Source organism: Drosophila albomicans, chromosome 3 (genome assembly GCF_009650485.2).
Source record: "Drosophila albomicans strain 15112-1751.03 chromosome 3, ASM965048v2, whole genome shotgun sequence".
In the NCBI taxonomy this organism is placed as follows: domain Eukaryota; kingdom Metazoa; phylum Arthropoda; class Insecta; order Diptera; family Drosophilidae; genus Drosophila; species Drosophila albomicans.
In genome coordinates, this window is record NC_047629.2 from 23,858,210 (window position 1) to 23,873,661 (window position 15,452).

A 15,452-nucleotide genomic window follows, 5' to 3' on the forward strand; every position below is an offset into this window, starting at 1 on the left:
CAAGCCACGCCACTAATTCCGAGTTAAAATCTCATAGGCATTTGATGGATAACTAAATAAAACAAAAAGCAACGAGCAAAACTTTCGTTTCCCCCTTAGAAAACTTCAATTCCCGTTTGGACGTTGACAACAATCAATGCGACGGCATAATGTCAAAACCAAAAAAGGACCCAAAGCCGAAAGCCGAAAGCTAAAGCCAAAGCCAAAACCGAACCCAAACAAGTTCTTTCTAAAACTTTCGAGTCTAGGCTGCTGCCACACAGAGTGTGTGTTTCACGCTGCTATTTACTGCTAGTTCGGACATGAAAGTTTGCCACTTCCATCCCCATCTCTGTGTCAACCTGTCTGTGACAGTCGCCTGTCCCTTGCTCGCTGACTGGCTTTCATTATGTGGTCTTGTCTCTGGCCGGGTCTGGGTCTTTAACTGTGCCCCTAGTCAAATGGAGCCATCGCGACGCGTCATCGCATTTTGGAGTTCCATGCTGAATGCTGACAATGCCACACTAGACGATAATATGCCGCACGCGCAACACATTTCTCCTACACACAAAGATATAGTAGTGTAGGCATACATATGTACATACATATTATATACTTTATAGGTATGTGCACTCCTATAATTCGGCACACATTCATAATAGGCACACGATACGTGACCAAATAGTTGGCGCCCAAAAATATAAAAAATGTACTCTAAACAAAGCGTTGGCAAACGCTCCCAGAGACTTATTGTGTAATCATTGAATATTTGCCTAGACTAACTAACCAAGCGTATTAGGTTTTCTCCTAGTTATTAACTATGCAAATTTAATAATCAAACCAGTATGAAATTGACTAGAATTTTAAGTTAAATATACTTTAGGAATAAAAAAATTAAGCTCAAATAAATATGATATCATATATTTAACATTTATTCATGAGGCTTTTATGATAATCAAATTTAAACGTAAGGCAATAATAATTAATGATGAAATATAATATATCATTGTTTAAAATTATTAATCAAGAAGATTCTATAAATATTCTATAAAGTATATAAAAAAGAACACTAATATACAAGAATGTATTATAAATATAAAATATTAAATATATTTATTAAAAAATTCAAATAATAAAATATTAGTTCAATTGAACAAACATAAAAAATATCTCATAAATTTGCCTTTTTCATTTGTTTAGTTTGAGTAGTTAACGTTAATAATTTTTGCACGCATCTATTGAAGACCTGATAATTTTTTGCGCGTGCAGATAGTAACTTCCTGTAAGAAGATTCGTAATCATCCTGTATTATATTTTACACATGTCTCAATCAAACTAAGCGCCATCAAGTTAAAGGATGGTTATAAAAACTTTGCTGTTTACATGAAGTGCAAGTTTCGTGTTTTGCTGCGGATAAGCATTAATCTATTACAGTCTAATATATTCCAAAATTATCTCTGAATGAAACAAGTATTAGATGTATTATATAACAAAGTTGAGGTCCTACTTTGTCCACGAACTCTGGGCTCGAGGTTGTATCTATCATAAGAAGCTCATTGACTTTTAGTAAGTCTAAATTGTAGGTATAAACCGCAAGAACACGCAGCAATACGACGAGTATAAATCTGCCACTTTAGTAGACAACACACACACACAGACACGTAGATGCCCTATGTAAGTGTCTGTGTGTGTGTGTGTGAGTTGGTAGTAAGTATTTCTTGTTCTTGTGGATTTATAAGATTTCTTTTATGTCTGTTGCTGTGGCATTTGCCGTCGCCTATCGTTCTCACAGTGCCTACCGCAAAACTTCTTTCATTTGCGCCTTTTGCCGCAGTAAGAAGCAACCACCCCCTGCCACAGGCCTCAGGCTGCATGCCCCATGTCTCATGCCCCCATGTTTGGGGCAAGTTTGTCAAACTATTTGTATGGAATTCACAATTTCTGTTGATGAAGTTTCACAGAAGCCTCTCGCTGGCTTACGATGGCCGCGTGATCTGCGTGAACAAGTGTTTATGGAATTGAATACTTTGGAATACTTCGGGGGTCAGGGATGTCTAGAGAAGGCGCCACCAGCTCAACACAATGGCTGTGTGACTCGCTTTTGGCCCTGCTTTTGCAGGTTTTGGTCTTACAGGTGGCTTTTGTCTTAGTTGCGGGCATCTTTGCTTGATTTAAACTTGTCAGCATAAGCCGATTCTTTTTTGGGTCAAGAGAGACAGAAATAAAATAAAAAAAAACTGAAAGGAATAAAGTAAAAGGTCATGTAAGCCAAAGTGCAACTTGGTACAAATCCTTGCCACACGCTTGTGGCTTGCTACGTTTTTCGCACTGTGATTAAAGCCCTTTTCTTTTTTGCAGACTGTTAATCAATTTTATGGCATTAAGTTTAAATATTAATTCTATTGTAAAGTGCGCAGACAACAAAAAAATCTTGGCATAATTAATTCTCTTTTAAGCTAGCATAAAAAATGTATATATTTTTATTTGCCCACAACTTTTTTTGAGCACTTTTAATGAACATTAATTAAATAAATGATTGGACATTGCGTGTGTGCATGTTTTACAATTGCACCACGTGTCAAGGACAATTGAAATTATAATTTCATAATTTATTAGCGCATGTTTGCAAATACATTTTATTTGTGTTTCGCTTTTTCCACGATTTATGCCCACTTTTTGTCGCTTTTTCGAAACTGTTGTTTGCATTTACGGTTCATACTGTGTAAACAAAGCTTGACGACAAGCGTAATGGACTAATAAAAAGCTGATGATGGGCAAGACAAGTGCTCTATTATTTATAAGAGAATCCGGCTAAGAAAAGACTGTTTTTTTCTGTCATATGTTGTGAAGAATTGAGTCGGTCGCAAGGTGGTTTATATATATTATGTAAAAGCATTTTATATACCATTTATAGAGTCTCTGATTGCATATCTATTTACTTTAATTATGTGAAAACGGTTTTTAAAGTCTCTTTATTTTTGTCATGTTTTGTCAGACTGTTTTTGCAATGAGAGCTCGATTTTTTCTCCTCTCTCTCTCTCTAAATTATTTTGTCTGGCATTTCATATTTATACGAAGTGCAATACCCAGGAACTAAAGAAAAAGTTGTTCGTAATAAAATGACAGAGAACAACTCAAAGAGTTGGTAATATCCATGGGGGAACCCTTTCAATATCCTGTAAATGTCGAAGACAAAATTGGAATAATATATAAAGCTTAAAAAGTTATATTAAGTACATTCAAAGATTGGCTCAAAAGTGTTTAAGCGCAAACTATAATTTTTTCCTATTTGAACATATATATAAAATACATAGTTATAAAATACAATAGTTATTTAACAACTATTCTAGGGTATTATGTAGTCAGTCGTAGCTTAACGTACATTTTATGGGCATTTTTTTGGTGCTGCCATTCAATTACATTTTCAATCAAACAACAATCCACACGGCAATGTTCAACTGTCGACACACGCTCACACACAGACACCGCAAACATATGCAGTGTATCGATATGTATGTTTGTGTCTGCCATGTTTGTGTGCATGTGTTTGTGTGTTGCATAAATTTGTGACCTTTGAGTTTTCAATTGAATTTTGTTCACGGCAGCAATTGTTCGAACAAAACTTTGTCCTTACACCAAAAGCGCAAAAACAAGCAACAATATTCACACACACACACAGACACCCACGTTTATTCCCACACACTCATATAGTATATAGAAGCACACACTCAGTAGCAATTTGCATGCATTGTTAGGGGTGAGAGAGGGATTTCCCAACTCTCAACAAAACAAAAAAAAAAAGTAAATATGAAACGAAACGAAACAAACAAAACAAAAAAAAAAAACATCTAAAACATGAAAATTTTACATTGCTCTTTTCGATTTGTTTTAATTGTTGCACTTGTTGTTGCCGTTGATGTTGTTGCTATTGTTGTTGTTCCGGCTGTGTGTTGTTTTGGGCAATACATACGGCTGGCCTGCCGATTATTGCCAATTGTCAAATATTAGTTTTTGTTATGGTTTCATCAGAGAGCGCATTCATGCCGATTTTAATTAATTTCAAAGTTTACCAATTTCAAAAGTTGCTACAACTTCTGCTGCTTGTTTTTTTTGAGTACTGTTTTTTAATGTTCATGTTGTGTTTTTCGTTGTGCTTGAAAGTGCTGAAAGGTCAATTTGCCATTTATATATTGTTATTTAAGAGAATGCCAAACGAATTCATAATATGGTGAAATAAGCAATGCAATGAGAATTGTTGATAGAATCTTTTGAACTGACAAAAATGTGGTTGGCTATATGAATTTTAAGATGTGAGTAGACGAAGCTTTTTGCCACAAGTTAAGCTTGCTTCACTTTCTGCAATACCCTAGCTATACAGCTTTTCAGTTTGACCCTCAAAAAACCAAACATGAACCGAGGTTATTGTTTTAATACGCTTTCGAAACTTTCTTTCATTATGGCGACTGGGGAAAGCTAACAAAAAGTGCTTCACGTGATGCTTCAACTTGTTTAATAGGGAGCAGGTCATAAAGTGGAGCTTATTTGAGTCGCAGTAGTCTGAGAGGGATGAAGAAGGTCTTTTGCATGTTACGCATACGCCTCGTGCACCTTGCCTGATATTGAGTGCGTTTATTTGCCTTTGTTCTCTAGCGTGTTGCTACTCTGCGTTGCTTTGCTTTACGCTTGTTAAGCTGTTAATAACCCAACCTCCAACCTCCAGCACATATGCGTGTGTATTAGTTGTTTATACTCTACACACACGCACCTGCAAGTACTAAGTCATTTTAAGTCTTTGAGCTTTCTGCTGCAGGTATATTTAATGCAACAATTAGTGGATAATTTTGGCTTCCACCTGTTAGCCCAGTTGATGCTCTTTTTACGATCCGGCTTCAACTTGAGCTGCGCCTCGCAACATATTGCCACAAGGCAAATTTATGGCGACAAGCTTGGCTGATCTGCAGGACTTGCGAGGCATTTACAGAGCACTTGCTTGCAATTAACATTTATCAATTGCTGTTCAAGCAATCTCTGATTAAATTGGCTGTTGGCCAAGAGTCAATATTGACCACAAAAAACGCGCAATCGTTGCTATTCTTTGTGAAAAACAGTCGAGTAAAGCTGCGAGCGCAAACTAATTATAGAAGCCGCAAATTAGAAGAAGAAACAAACTCATTAGCATAGAAATCAATTATTTGATTTGCCAATTTAATTTGGTACTAAATGAGTTTGTAATCATTTTAGCTGTAAATGTATATTTGAAATATTAAAGTCCACAATTTACCACATTATTTACTTTGTGCTTAGTTTGAAAATAATGTGTTTTAATTAATATTTAACTAGATGTTTAAATTGGGAAGAGTTAAGTTAATTTGTTATAGGTAAATTATAAATTAATCAAAATTACAATTTTGTTCGCAACTTACAATTTGATATGAGGTACTATGGTTTTATAGAAAATATGAATGTGACAGTGGTTTTGCATCGATAAAGTTGAGAATCGATTACACCTTGTGTATCGATACCACCCAAAACATCAATGAGCAGGAAGCTTAAAAGAACATATTTAGTTCAAATGAACAGAGCGTCAATGGCTTTTGGTTCATTTGAACTGAACCCATGAAGATCTTTGAACTGTAATCAGAAAAAGTAAGTCCTTGACTGGGAACCTTACGACGGCGTTTTAATTTACTTCGAGGTAAAACATTATGTATTAAATTTGATATTTTTTAATTCAAACTTTAATATTATAATCACATTATTATTACAATTTTTAAATTTATGGGTGATTATTTGTGATTTGTACAGCAATGAACAGCCTGCTAGATTTAAGTATTTTAGTTACGCGGCGTGTTCTTAGATTTGTTGAGCACTACTTTGATTTCTTTATTGATTTATATAAAGCACATATACATACATACATGTTCTACGCGTGTGTATGTGTGTGGGTGTGATGTGTGATGCATGCAACAAGTGACATTACCAGCGGAGTATGTGCTGCCATCAATGTATTTGTATGCAAATGCAGACACTCAACATGTGTGGCATTTCACTGCACCGCATTTACTTACAACAAAACGACGACTCCACTTGGCGCCCCTCCGCAAATCAGCTTATTGGCATGCAACTGTGTGTGTGTTTGTGTGTGTGTTTGACTCAAGCATATTGAAATTGTTGCCATAGCAGACGTAATCCTTGCCACAGCATCAGCATCACAGTTCAAAACATGAAAAGGCCAAGGCGAAAGCCAAAGCAAAAGCAAAGGAAACGCGTTGCGTCAGGCGACAAAAATGTAATAAACGCCAAGCGAAAATATTTGTCAAATCAATTTCAATGTAGTATAGTGTTCTTGTCAAGGGCAACCAAAAATTGAATAAGTTAACCGGCAACCAGCTCTAAGGCCGCAATCTTTTGCCGATTTTCTATTTTATATGCATTTATTTTGCCTTTTGGCCTACACATACACATACAAAAACACCCACGCAACATACACATACACACGCACCCACACACACATGGCTAACACATTTTGTTGAGCGAGTCTTGGGCGAAAGTTTTTAAGGTTGCGTCGACAAATAAATGACACTTGAAGCCATTCATGGGGCCAATACTCTCCCAATGGGACTATCAATATATTGTGAAGAGTTGAGCTTGTTAGAGTAAGTGTTGCTCTCATCAGAGTGGAACTCGAAAGCTGAATTTGCTTTGCTTTTTAGCTGGCATTTAGCATTTACTCAATGCTCTAGTTGATATTTGATATGGTAATTGCTTTTAATTAATTAAAATAATACGGTAATTGGCTTCAATGTATAGCTTGCATAAGCTTGTTACTTTATTTAGGCAATTACTAGAAAAATTATCAGGAATTACAATCATATTAACGCCACAAAATTTAAGCATTAGTTTTGTGGTTACGTTTTAGTAAATATAAATTTTGTATGAATTACAATTATTAGTTATTATCTTTGTGATTAGATTTTATTTATTCGAAAATAATATTCAATAGGATGAGTTTTATTTGTGCAAATTTGGGCAATTTTTTTACTAAATAACAACTTAAATATAACATTTAAATTAATTTCTAAGGCAATTTAATTTAATAATTTATTAATTATTAATTATAATTTAATAATATGCATTTTTTCCTTCTAACTTTAGTAATTTGGCTCCCTAAAATAAATTCATTCAATAAGTTTAAACAATTTCTAATAAAACCTCAATTAAACATACTTTAAAATATGTAAGATAATTGTTAACTATTTAAATATCACTTCTATTTTATTAGAGTATCATGAAATCGGCTTCAACAAACACATTTTTTGCCCATACACTTTATGTGCGACGCAGAATTTATTTTTTATTTCATTTGTGATATGCGTGTATTTCTTTCTTATTTGCAATTTTTGCCCCTTTGCGACGAGACAGCGCGCCTAACGGGAATATAACAAGACAGTGTGACAGCATACACACAGAACCTAACTGTGTGAGTATGTGTGTGTGAAATATTATTGAAGACACTGTTGATAGACGGCGCATTGGGGCCATTTGCTTCAGCATTGTGTGCGACATGTTTTGATTGAGGTATACCACAATAACAATAGCAACAACAACAGCAACAACAACAATAGCACGCAACATCAGTAACGATATCAACAACAACGACAACAACAAATCTTGCGAAATCTTCACTTATTTATTAAATTTAGTGCCCCTTTTTTTGTATGCTTGTGTGTATTGGTCGCTAAGGGAAAACGACGCCGTGAAGTAGGCAACGATAAATTGCGTTAAAGGTGGCCAAGTAAAAGGGCTGACATACAAATTAAAGTTGACCAACTGTCAACGGCCTGAGGCAAACAGCTCAAGTGCTGACGAGCTGCCGCACGGGTGGTAGACAGAGACGAAGGAGCTGAGACTGTGTTATAAATTCGCATTAAAATATGTCAAAATGACAAAAGTCTGTCGCAACGTTAGCTGCTTCTTCGTTATTATAAAGCACAGAGAGAGAGAGAGAGAGATTGTTTTGTGTTTAGGGGAAGATTTTCATAATTTGTGCACACAATACAATGCCATCGCCTCACTTCCTGTTGACTCAGTTGGGTGGCTCTGTGGCTGTGATTGTGATTGCTTTTAGCCGAGGGTTTTTGTTGGTGACAAATTGATGCTTTGACATTGGCACAATGCAAAAGTTTAATCTCTCATTGATTAAGTTAAGTTCCCTTTGAGTTTTGTTGAGTGTCGCTTAGAGCATTGAGTACTCAATATATAGTATATTATATATACTAAATGTATGTAAGCATTGACAAATAGCAGTAATTGTACTTCTGTCTTTAGACTCCCTCTTTTTTTTTGTATAGTATTATTTTGTGTGTTTTGTTTCTTTTGCTCATGGGCATTATACAACTTTTGTTTTGAGATTTACGAGTAGAGTGAAGAAATTTCTGTTCAGTTTGTCTCGAATTCGTTCTCATACTCATATGAGCATTTCAATCAGAAGACCACAAATTTTGGTCGAGAGTTTCCGGAACTTTTGTTGCTCTGCGCAGCTGTCGCAATGTGACAAACAATTTTTGCAATTACACTTTTGGCAATTTGCGAACAAATTTTTAGACAGAGACAGAAACAATTGTTGACATTATTTTTTGGTCCTGCCTCCTCTATACATATTTGTTAGATAGCAGTTTGCTGCATCTTCATTTTTGATGGCCCAAAGTTTCCTTCCAGGCGTTGACAATAATAAATATCATGTGCATTTCAGCATTTCCGCTGTCTCTCAATTTATGGCTCATCCCAGTTTTCCGACTCATACAATTGAAATTCTTTGTGTGGCATATGTGATGAGTACACTACGATGTACAATAGTTTGTTGTTTGTTGCGCTTCAAGTGTTGCACACAAATTTGTCCTCTGCTCCACATGACAATTGCTCTAGCATTTTGCTCGAAAAATGCATCGAGCTGTGCTAATTTCCTGTCTGGAATTCTTTTCGTATTTTTTTTCGTCCTCTTTTCATTTGTAGTCCTAACTAATGTTTGCTGCTCAAACCGCATTTACCACAAATTGCAGCCTGAATTTCTTTGGCAATTGCCTTTGAGAAATTTTGTGCATTTACTGCGCCGAATTACTTATACGACTGACCATGTGATTGTGATGAAGTTTTTCAGCAAAATGAGGCTTATTTTTCGACATTGATTGCAACGCAATTCTGGTTGATTGTGAGGGAGAATTGGAATTACTTGTTGAAGCTTTAAGTTATTGACTGCAATATGATATTTGTACTGTGCATTTAATATATGGAATTACTATTAATATCTGTCGAAAACAAATACGATAATAATAGAATTTACTGTGAATTGAATAGAATAATCCATACGTATACTTAATATTTTGCCAATTGAGCAGTCAAACATGACAGGTGGTTTATTCACTTTGCTGTCTTTGCTCTTCGATTCGTGGAAATCTTACAATATTATTTGGATTTTATTGTGTGCCTCGTCGCCCTTGTCAAATTGTTTTGGCAGCATTTATTTTATTTGATTTGCCATTCCTTTCGACTGGTCAACAACAACAATAACAACAAAAATAATCACACTTTAAAACTTGGAAATAACTTTGTTTGTGGGAGGGAGATGAAAACTCTTTTCACAATGCACAAATTTGGTTTATTCCGGCTTTATGCATTGCCAGCAGGTTTCACGTTTTTGCTAAGAAGCCCCCCAAGTAGTCGTAATATACTAGAAGTATTGTGCTTAGTGTTATTTACATGCGATGCCAGTTCCAAGTACTCTGGCTACAGATACTATACGTCGTCCATATTATGCCCTCCATGTATGTATTTGTCTGTTGTATTTGTGTGTGTGCGTGTAGCTAACGGTAACTGGGCCGTTCGAGTGGCAATTTGTGCGTGCAACGAAGCGAACAGTTGCCAGCAAACACTCAAGTGAGATGGCGAGAGAGCAGAGTAACAGAGAGGGAGATAGATGGAAGTCGAACAAAGGTGGAGTGCTTTTTTAGGATATGTTGCTGTCTATGCAAGTTGAGCGAGTGCAATTTCCAAGGTGTGTTTCAAGCAAAACTGCAGCTTAACTTTGAGAATAAACAACATAATTGTAGCTGACGTTTACAATTTCAAGTTTTAGTTAGCTAAACTGTAAGTAACACAAATAATTTGCGAGATCTTTAAAGTGTTTAATATGTAATTGAGAAAACTAACTGCCAATTAGAATTTAAATTATAAGTCAGATAATATATCGAAACTAAATTATACATTTACATTGCAAGCAAGTTAGCTAAACTGCAAGTAACATAAATAATTTGCAAGATATTTAAATTGTTTCATATGTAATTTAGAAAACTAACTGTCAGTTAGAAGCTAAAGTATAAGTTAGCTAAAATTCCTTAACCAAATTGTACTTCTACATTGCAAGTAACATAAATAATTTGTCAGATATCTAAACTGTATAAACTCAGCTTTAAGTTCAGTTCAAACTAGCCAGATATCCAGCAAAGTATTTGTTATATTATATATATTCTATAATGCTATTTTTATGGATAAACTTTGTTTACTCCTCTCGCATGTCTTGAATACGTAGATGCAAATAAAAACTGCATAGTTGAGCAGATAACTGCGGCTAGTTGAGATTTTTGCCAGCTTTCGAAAGAAAATATTTTCGCATGCCCTCCACTACCTTCCCTTCCACCCCTCAATTGCACCCTTGGCTTTGTTAGTGTGGCGACAGCTGCAGCTTTCAAAAAGAAAAAAAATAAAGAGGGAAATTGGGAGGGAGGCGAAGGATTATTATTTTGGTCGCGAAACTTTTGTGAGGCAACGTGTTACGCAATGTTTGCGCAAAAAATATGTCAATGCCAGATCGTGGGATAATCTAAATCTTGTTAAGCAAACAATGTTAAGAAATACAATTTGCTATTTGCGTGTTTGAAGAGAATTGAAGAGGAAGAAGAGGAGTGCAGCTGCTCAATAAAATAATCATGAGTGCTTGGCGGAGAAAACAAATGCGCATTTAACATTCATGCGGCCACAAACGATGAGTGGCCAAAAATCAAGAGGGCAAACCAATGCAGCAATGCAAATCCTGCCAAGGATTAAACGGACAACCCAGTGGACCTTCCCCTTTTCCCCCTCTGTGCCTTGGACTATGCTTGCTTGGTCGGTTGGCTGTTTTCTTTTGCTGGCTTGCAGCACGTTATGTAAAGGCGGCCACAAAGTCATTTTACTGGGGCGGTGTTTGTGGGCAAATGAAAGGACGACAAAACTGTTGGCCAGTTGAGCTCAGCAAAGAGGGTAAATTGCGGACTACAAAATCGAGTTGTGGAGAAAGCACACAATGAGGGGGGGACGAGAGTCGTGTCTGGTCGCTTAGCACGAAAAGGTCGTAAATTTCAGCTGCAGCCTTTGGACAGTTTAATTTCGATTTCCCTTTTACCCAATGGCTGCGAAAATGGCGCGTGCTGTTGCCCGAATGAAAAATGACCAAAAACGGATTCGGATTCGGAATCGGTATCGAGACTCGGATTGAGAATGGCGGAAACGAAAGCGAACAACAGCCAGGCAATATGCGAAGAAGCGAAGGGAAGGGAAGAGGATAAAAGTCAGCAGAAGACAAGCATAAGTAAATGCACTGTGCTGAGCAGGATATTAAGGACATGCTTGAGTTCAACTGATGTGCAACACAATTGCACGATAAATACTATGAAATGTTAGCTGTCAACTCACATACTATAATGTATATTTAGTATATACTATGATTCAACACATAAATCCCGTAATTTCATTAACACTTACGCACGTGAGTGTCCTGTGCGTGTCCTTTTGAGTGTGCTAACAATGCCTGTCGGCGCGCTTGAAAGCTTCATGACATTCAAATTAGTTTCGTGATTTAGCAATTTATTTTGATTTTCATACACACAGCTCAGGCTGTAATTATTTACATTTTACTCAATGCTCTAATTGCTGCCTTTAGCCAAAAAACTGTCAAAGTAGCGTGCGAAACTAATTCAATTATAAGCGTAGCTTTACCCTGTAAACAAGAGCCAAAAACTGAGGGGCAATTATAATAATTTACAACTTAATACTGAGCAAATACTAAGTTGACTTAGTGGAATACTAAATAATATTTTCATTAAATTGAATTAATAATGAGAATTAAATTATAATGACAATTATGATATTCACGAATGTTTTGCAAACTTCAATCCATAAATAAATAACAAATTTATTTATCAACATTTTCAGAGTAACGCAAACTGCATATCCTCTTTTCTCGCTTGCTTGCCGTTAATTTTCTCAGCTTTAAGTGTGTACAGAATATATGTATATGAAATGCATTGTCATTGCGGTTTAATTAATTACAGCTTAAAGCGTTAATCAAGCCAAGGAATGCTGCTGAGTGTTGGTCAACTATGAAGTTGTTTATTGCCTGCCGACGACTGCGTTCCACTAATCGCATAAAAGGCTATATTACGCATACGCAGTGTGCTGTGCGGTAAGAAAGGAAAAGCAACTTCTAAATAATAATAATAAAAGGGAAAAATTTCCGGATAAAGGCTCGGCGGTATATACATAGCATACGATATAATACAATATAATATAATATCAATCAGAAGCAAAATATGAGGCATAGCACGTGCGGCTAAGCAAACGGAAATTTGACTCAAATGAAAATGAATGAATTTATCTGCAAATGAAGAGAAGACCGCACTCTGTGCGACTGTTTGTTGTCTCTCTGTCTGTGTGTATGCAAGTGTGTGTGCCAGTGTGTGTGTGTGTTATGTCAGATTATATAGCTCGGCTCACAAAGCGTCACATATGAAATTGCGGTGCGTGATTTTGATTTATAAATAATATAATAGGAGTGTACTCGTACATTTTTATGTGCTGCTCGTTTTGCAAGGGTTTCAAACGGAATTCGTAAAAATATTTGTGTGCTGCCATTGCTGCAAATTGTTGATATGCTTGCTTATAGAGTAGCACAAGTTCTTGCATTATTAAGTGACACATGTGTACCGTTAGTTTAAAGTTTGGCAAACGAAATTTCCATGCACTAGGTTTAATTTGTCAATGTGTTTTGATAGTTTCTCTATTTTTGCAGAGTATACGTGCTTCGGTCAATATTTTGTTCAGCATTTTATGTCAAACTGTCCCACAGTTAGTTGAACAGTCGCTGCTCGGTGTTCGTGTTGGCAGGCATATAAAAACCTTTACTGTCTCTCTGCCTGCGTCACAAACAATAAGCCAGAGTTCTGGGCGGCTTTTCAGCCTGTCCTAACTCATTTTAGTGGCAGCTAAAAATTTTGTTTGTCAATAAAATACATAACAAAAATAAAAAAGGGTCAAGTGGGCTGGCAACACATATAAATATGCTGTATATATATGGACTGAACAGCATAAATGTTTATGCTTATGTGGCCCCCAACACACACGCAAATTGTTTAAGAAATGCGTGTGAGCAGGCACACAACTGGATATATTTATGGCTGAAACAAAGATCGAATACTCCGCTACACTATTTACCAAATAAGCAATGTGATTGGACTTTTACTTCGCATAAAAAATTTCTTTTTTTTTGCTATATTTACAATCTGACATCAAATGCCAATATTGATATTAAAGAAAATTTTAATTTCAATTTAAAATTCCAATAGATTTTAAATCTTTTGCTTGTCAAATTCCGTGCCAGCTCTCATTTACATATCTGATTTTTGCACAAAAAAATATGTAGAATTGTGTTTGTATTGAGATTAAGGATAATTGATTGAATATGTGACGTTAGCAACTGTTTTTTATTTTATTAATAATTATCTTTGCACTGCTGTTATTCTTTTGAATGCCATTGCATTAAATTAATTTATAATAAATTGATTAAATCAACAGCCCGAGAACAGGGCAGCAAATACTGTATGCAAACAATGAATCAAATTGAGGGCTTTAAATTTAAATAATTGCAAATTGCAATTGCAGAAAAGTAGCTGCTGGAATAATTTGTTATGTCTCTTCGTGTAAAATTTTGGCTAGTTCCGCATTGAAACTAATTACATTTTGTAACTAAATTTCAATTAAGATAATTGAGTGCAAACTAAAATAATATTCATTGAAATGAAATTACCCAAAATGAGCGGCAAATGTGAGATGAGATTGATCAGCATACATATATGCACGTAACTCGTTGCCAAATATTTATTCAATACATTAGAACCAACATAACGTATACGTAATGTATGTGTATATTTGATGTCATTATGTGTAATTCAATTTGTTTGTTTTTTTTTTTTTTTGATTTGTTTTGTTTTGTGAACTCGTCGTAATCAGCTGTTTTGTGCGTGTTCATTAAATATCGTAAATATGTTCGGTTGGGTAAAACCAATTTCCATTCAAATAATCATGTGATTGATGTGCGCTAATTAAGTTGATATAATTTTTGGTCTTTGTCTCGAAATTGACTGGTAAAACCAAAAGGCTACTGTTACACTTTTGGGGTTTATGGCAACGCATTGATTTTCCATAAACCTGCTTTGTGTGCTTCAAGACCACCACACACATTAATTAGTGTGTAAATAAAGAACAGAGCCTAGAATTAGGCGCTCAGCTTTCAGTTGTGGTCGCCGCTGCTCACATTCTTCGACCTCGTCTGGCTGCCTGCGGGTATATTGCGATTTAAATGGCAATTTGAACATTTTCAAATTATTTGCTCAAAAGTTTTTCGATTAACCTGCTCAGCCGTAGCCATTTGTCGAGCCCTACAAACAAGGCTGAACAACTATTATGGCAAACAGGCGACAGCCATGAAGATGACTTGGGCTATCAGCCACAACAATATATACAGTACACAGAGGGCAGAGAGTTTTTGGCCAAAAAGCTGAAAGCTTTACTTGCGACTACACAGTGAAATTTGTGGCCGCTCTTGTGGCTGGCATTTTATGAGTGAACTTTTAATGATTTACGACCATATTGCCACACACACATTGCTCTGCCTCTGACTCTGCTGCTGCTGCTGCTGCTCTCTGAAAGTTGCAACAACTTGTTAAGGGGTTGTCAGCTTCAAATGCTGCTACATTCCATTGCGAGCAATCAAAAGTGCGCCAATGACACTAGCTTATGCTGTCAATAGATGAAGAAGAAAGCTTAGTAAAAAAATATGTTATTTTTGAAAAGTGAGATTGTCCCTTAGGAATTAGAACGAACTTTTGAACTAATATTATTAGTGAAACAATCTATCACAGTCTATTAGAATAAATTAATTTTGAATATATTAAATAAAAGCAAAAAGAGTGAAGAAATTATCGGCTTTAAGATGTTGCTACTAATCTCTGAAAATAATAATATCTTATAAGTTCTAATAAATAAAAAAAGAGCGAGATAGGATGTAGATAGGATATGTAGCTTGAAAGAGTATTAAAGTAGAGTAATTACTAAAGTGTAAATTAAATGAAAAAATGAATTTAATTAAAAATCTTTTCTAAATA

At 35.6% G+C, this 15,452-nt stretch overlaps 1 protein-coding gene across 2 annotated transcripts in view; it reads right to left on the bottom strand.

Annotated features, from left to right (window-relative positions):
* Positions 1 to 15,452, bottom strand: part of LOC117566545 (putative uncharacterized protein DDB_G0289963) — a 37,791-nt gene that overhangs the window by 4,304 nt on the left and 18,035 nt on the right. The window contains exon 1 of one of the 2 annotated variants that reach the window (XM_052004952.1): positions 5,669 to 5,698. The exons of the other annotated variant lie outside the window; for it this stretch is intronic. Within the exon in view, the coding sequence (XP_051860912.1) occupies positions 5,669 to 5,683 (15 nt within the window). The 5' untranslated portion in view covers positions 5,684 to 5,698. Of the gene's footprint in view, positions 1 to 5,668; positions 5,699 to 15,452 lie in introns of those variants that run through there. 2 annotated transcript variants of the gene reach the window in all.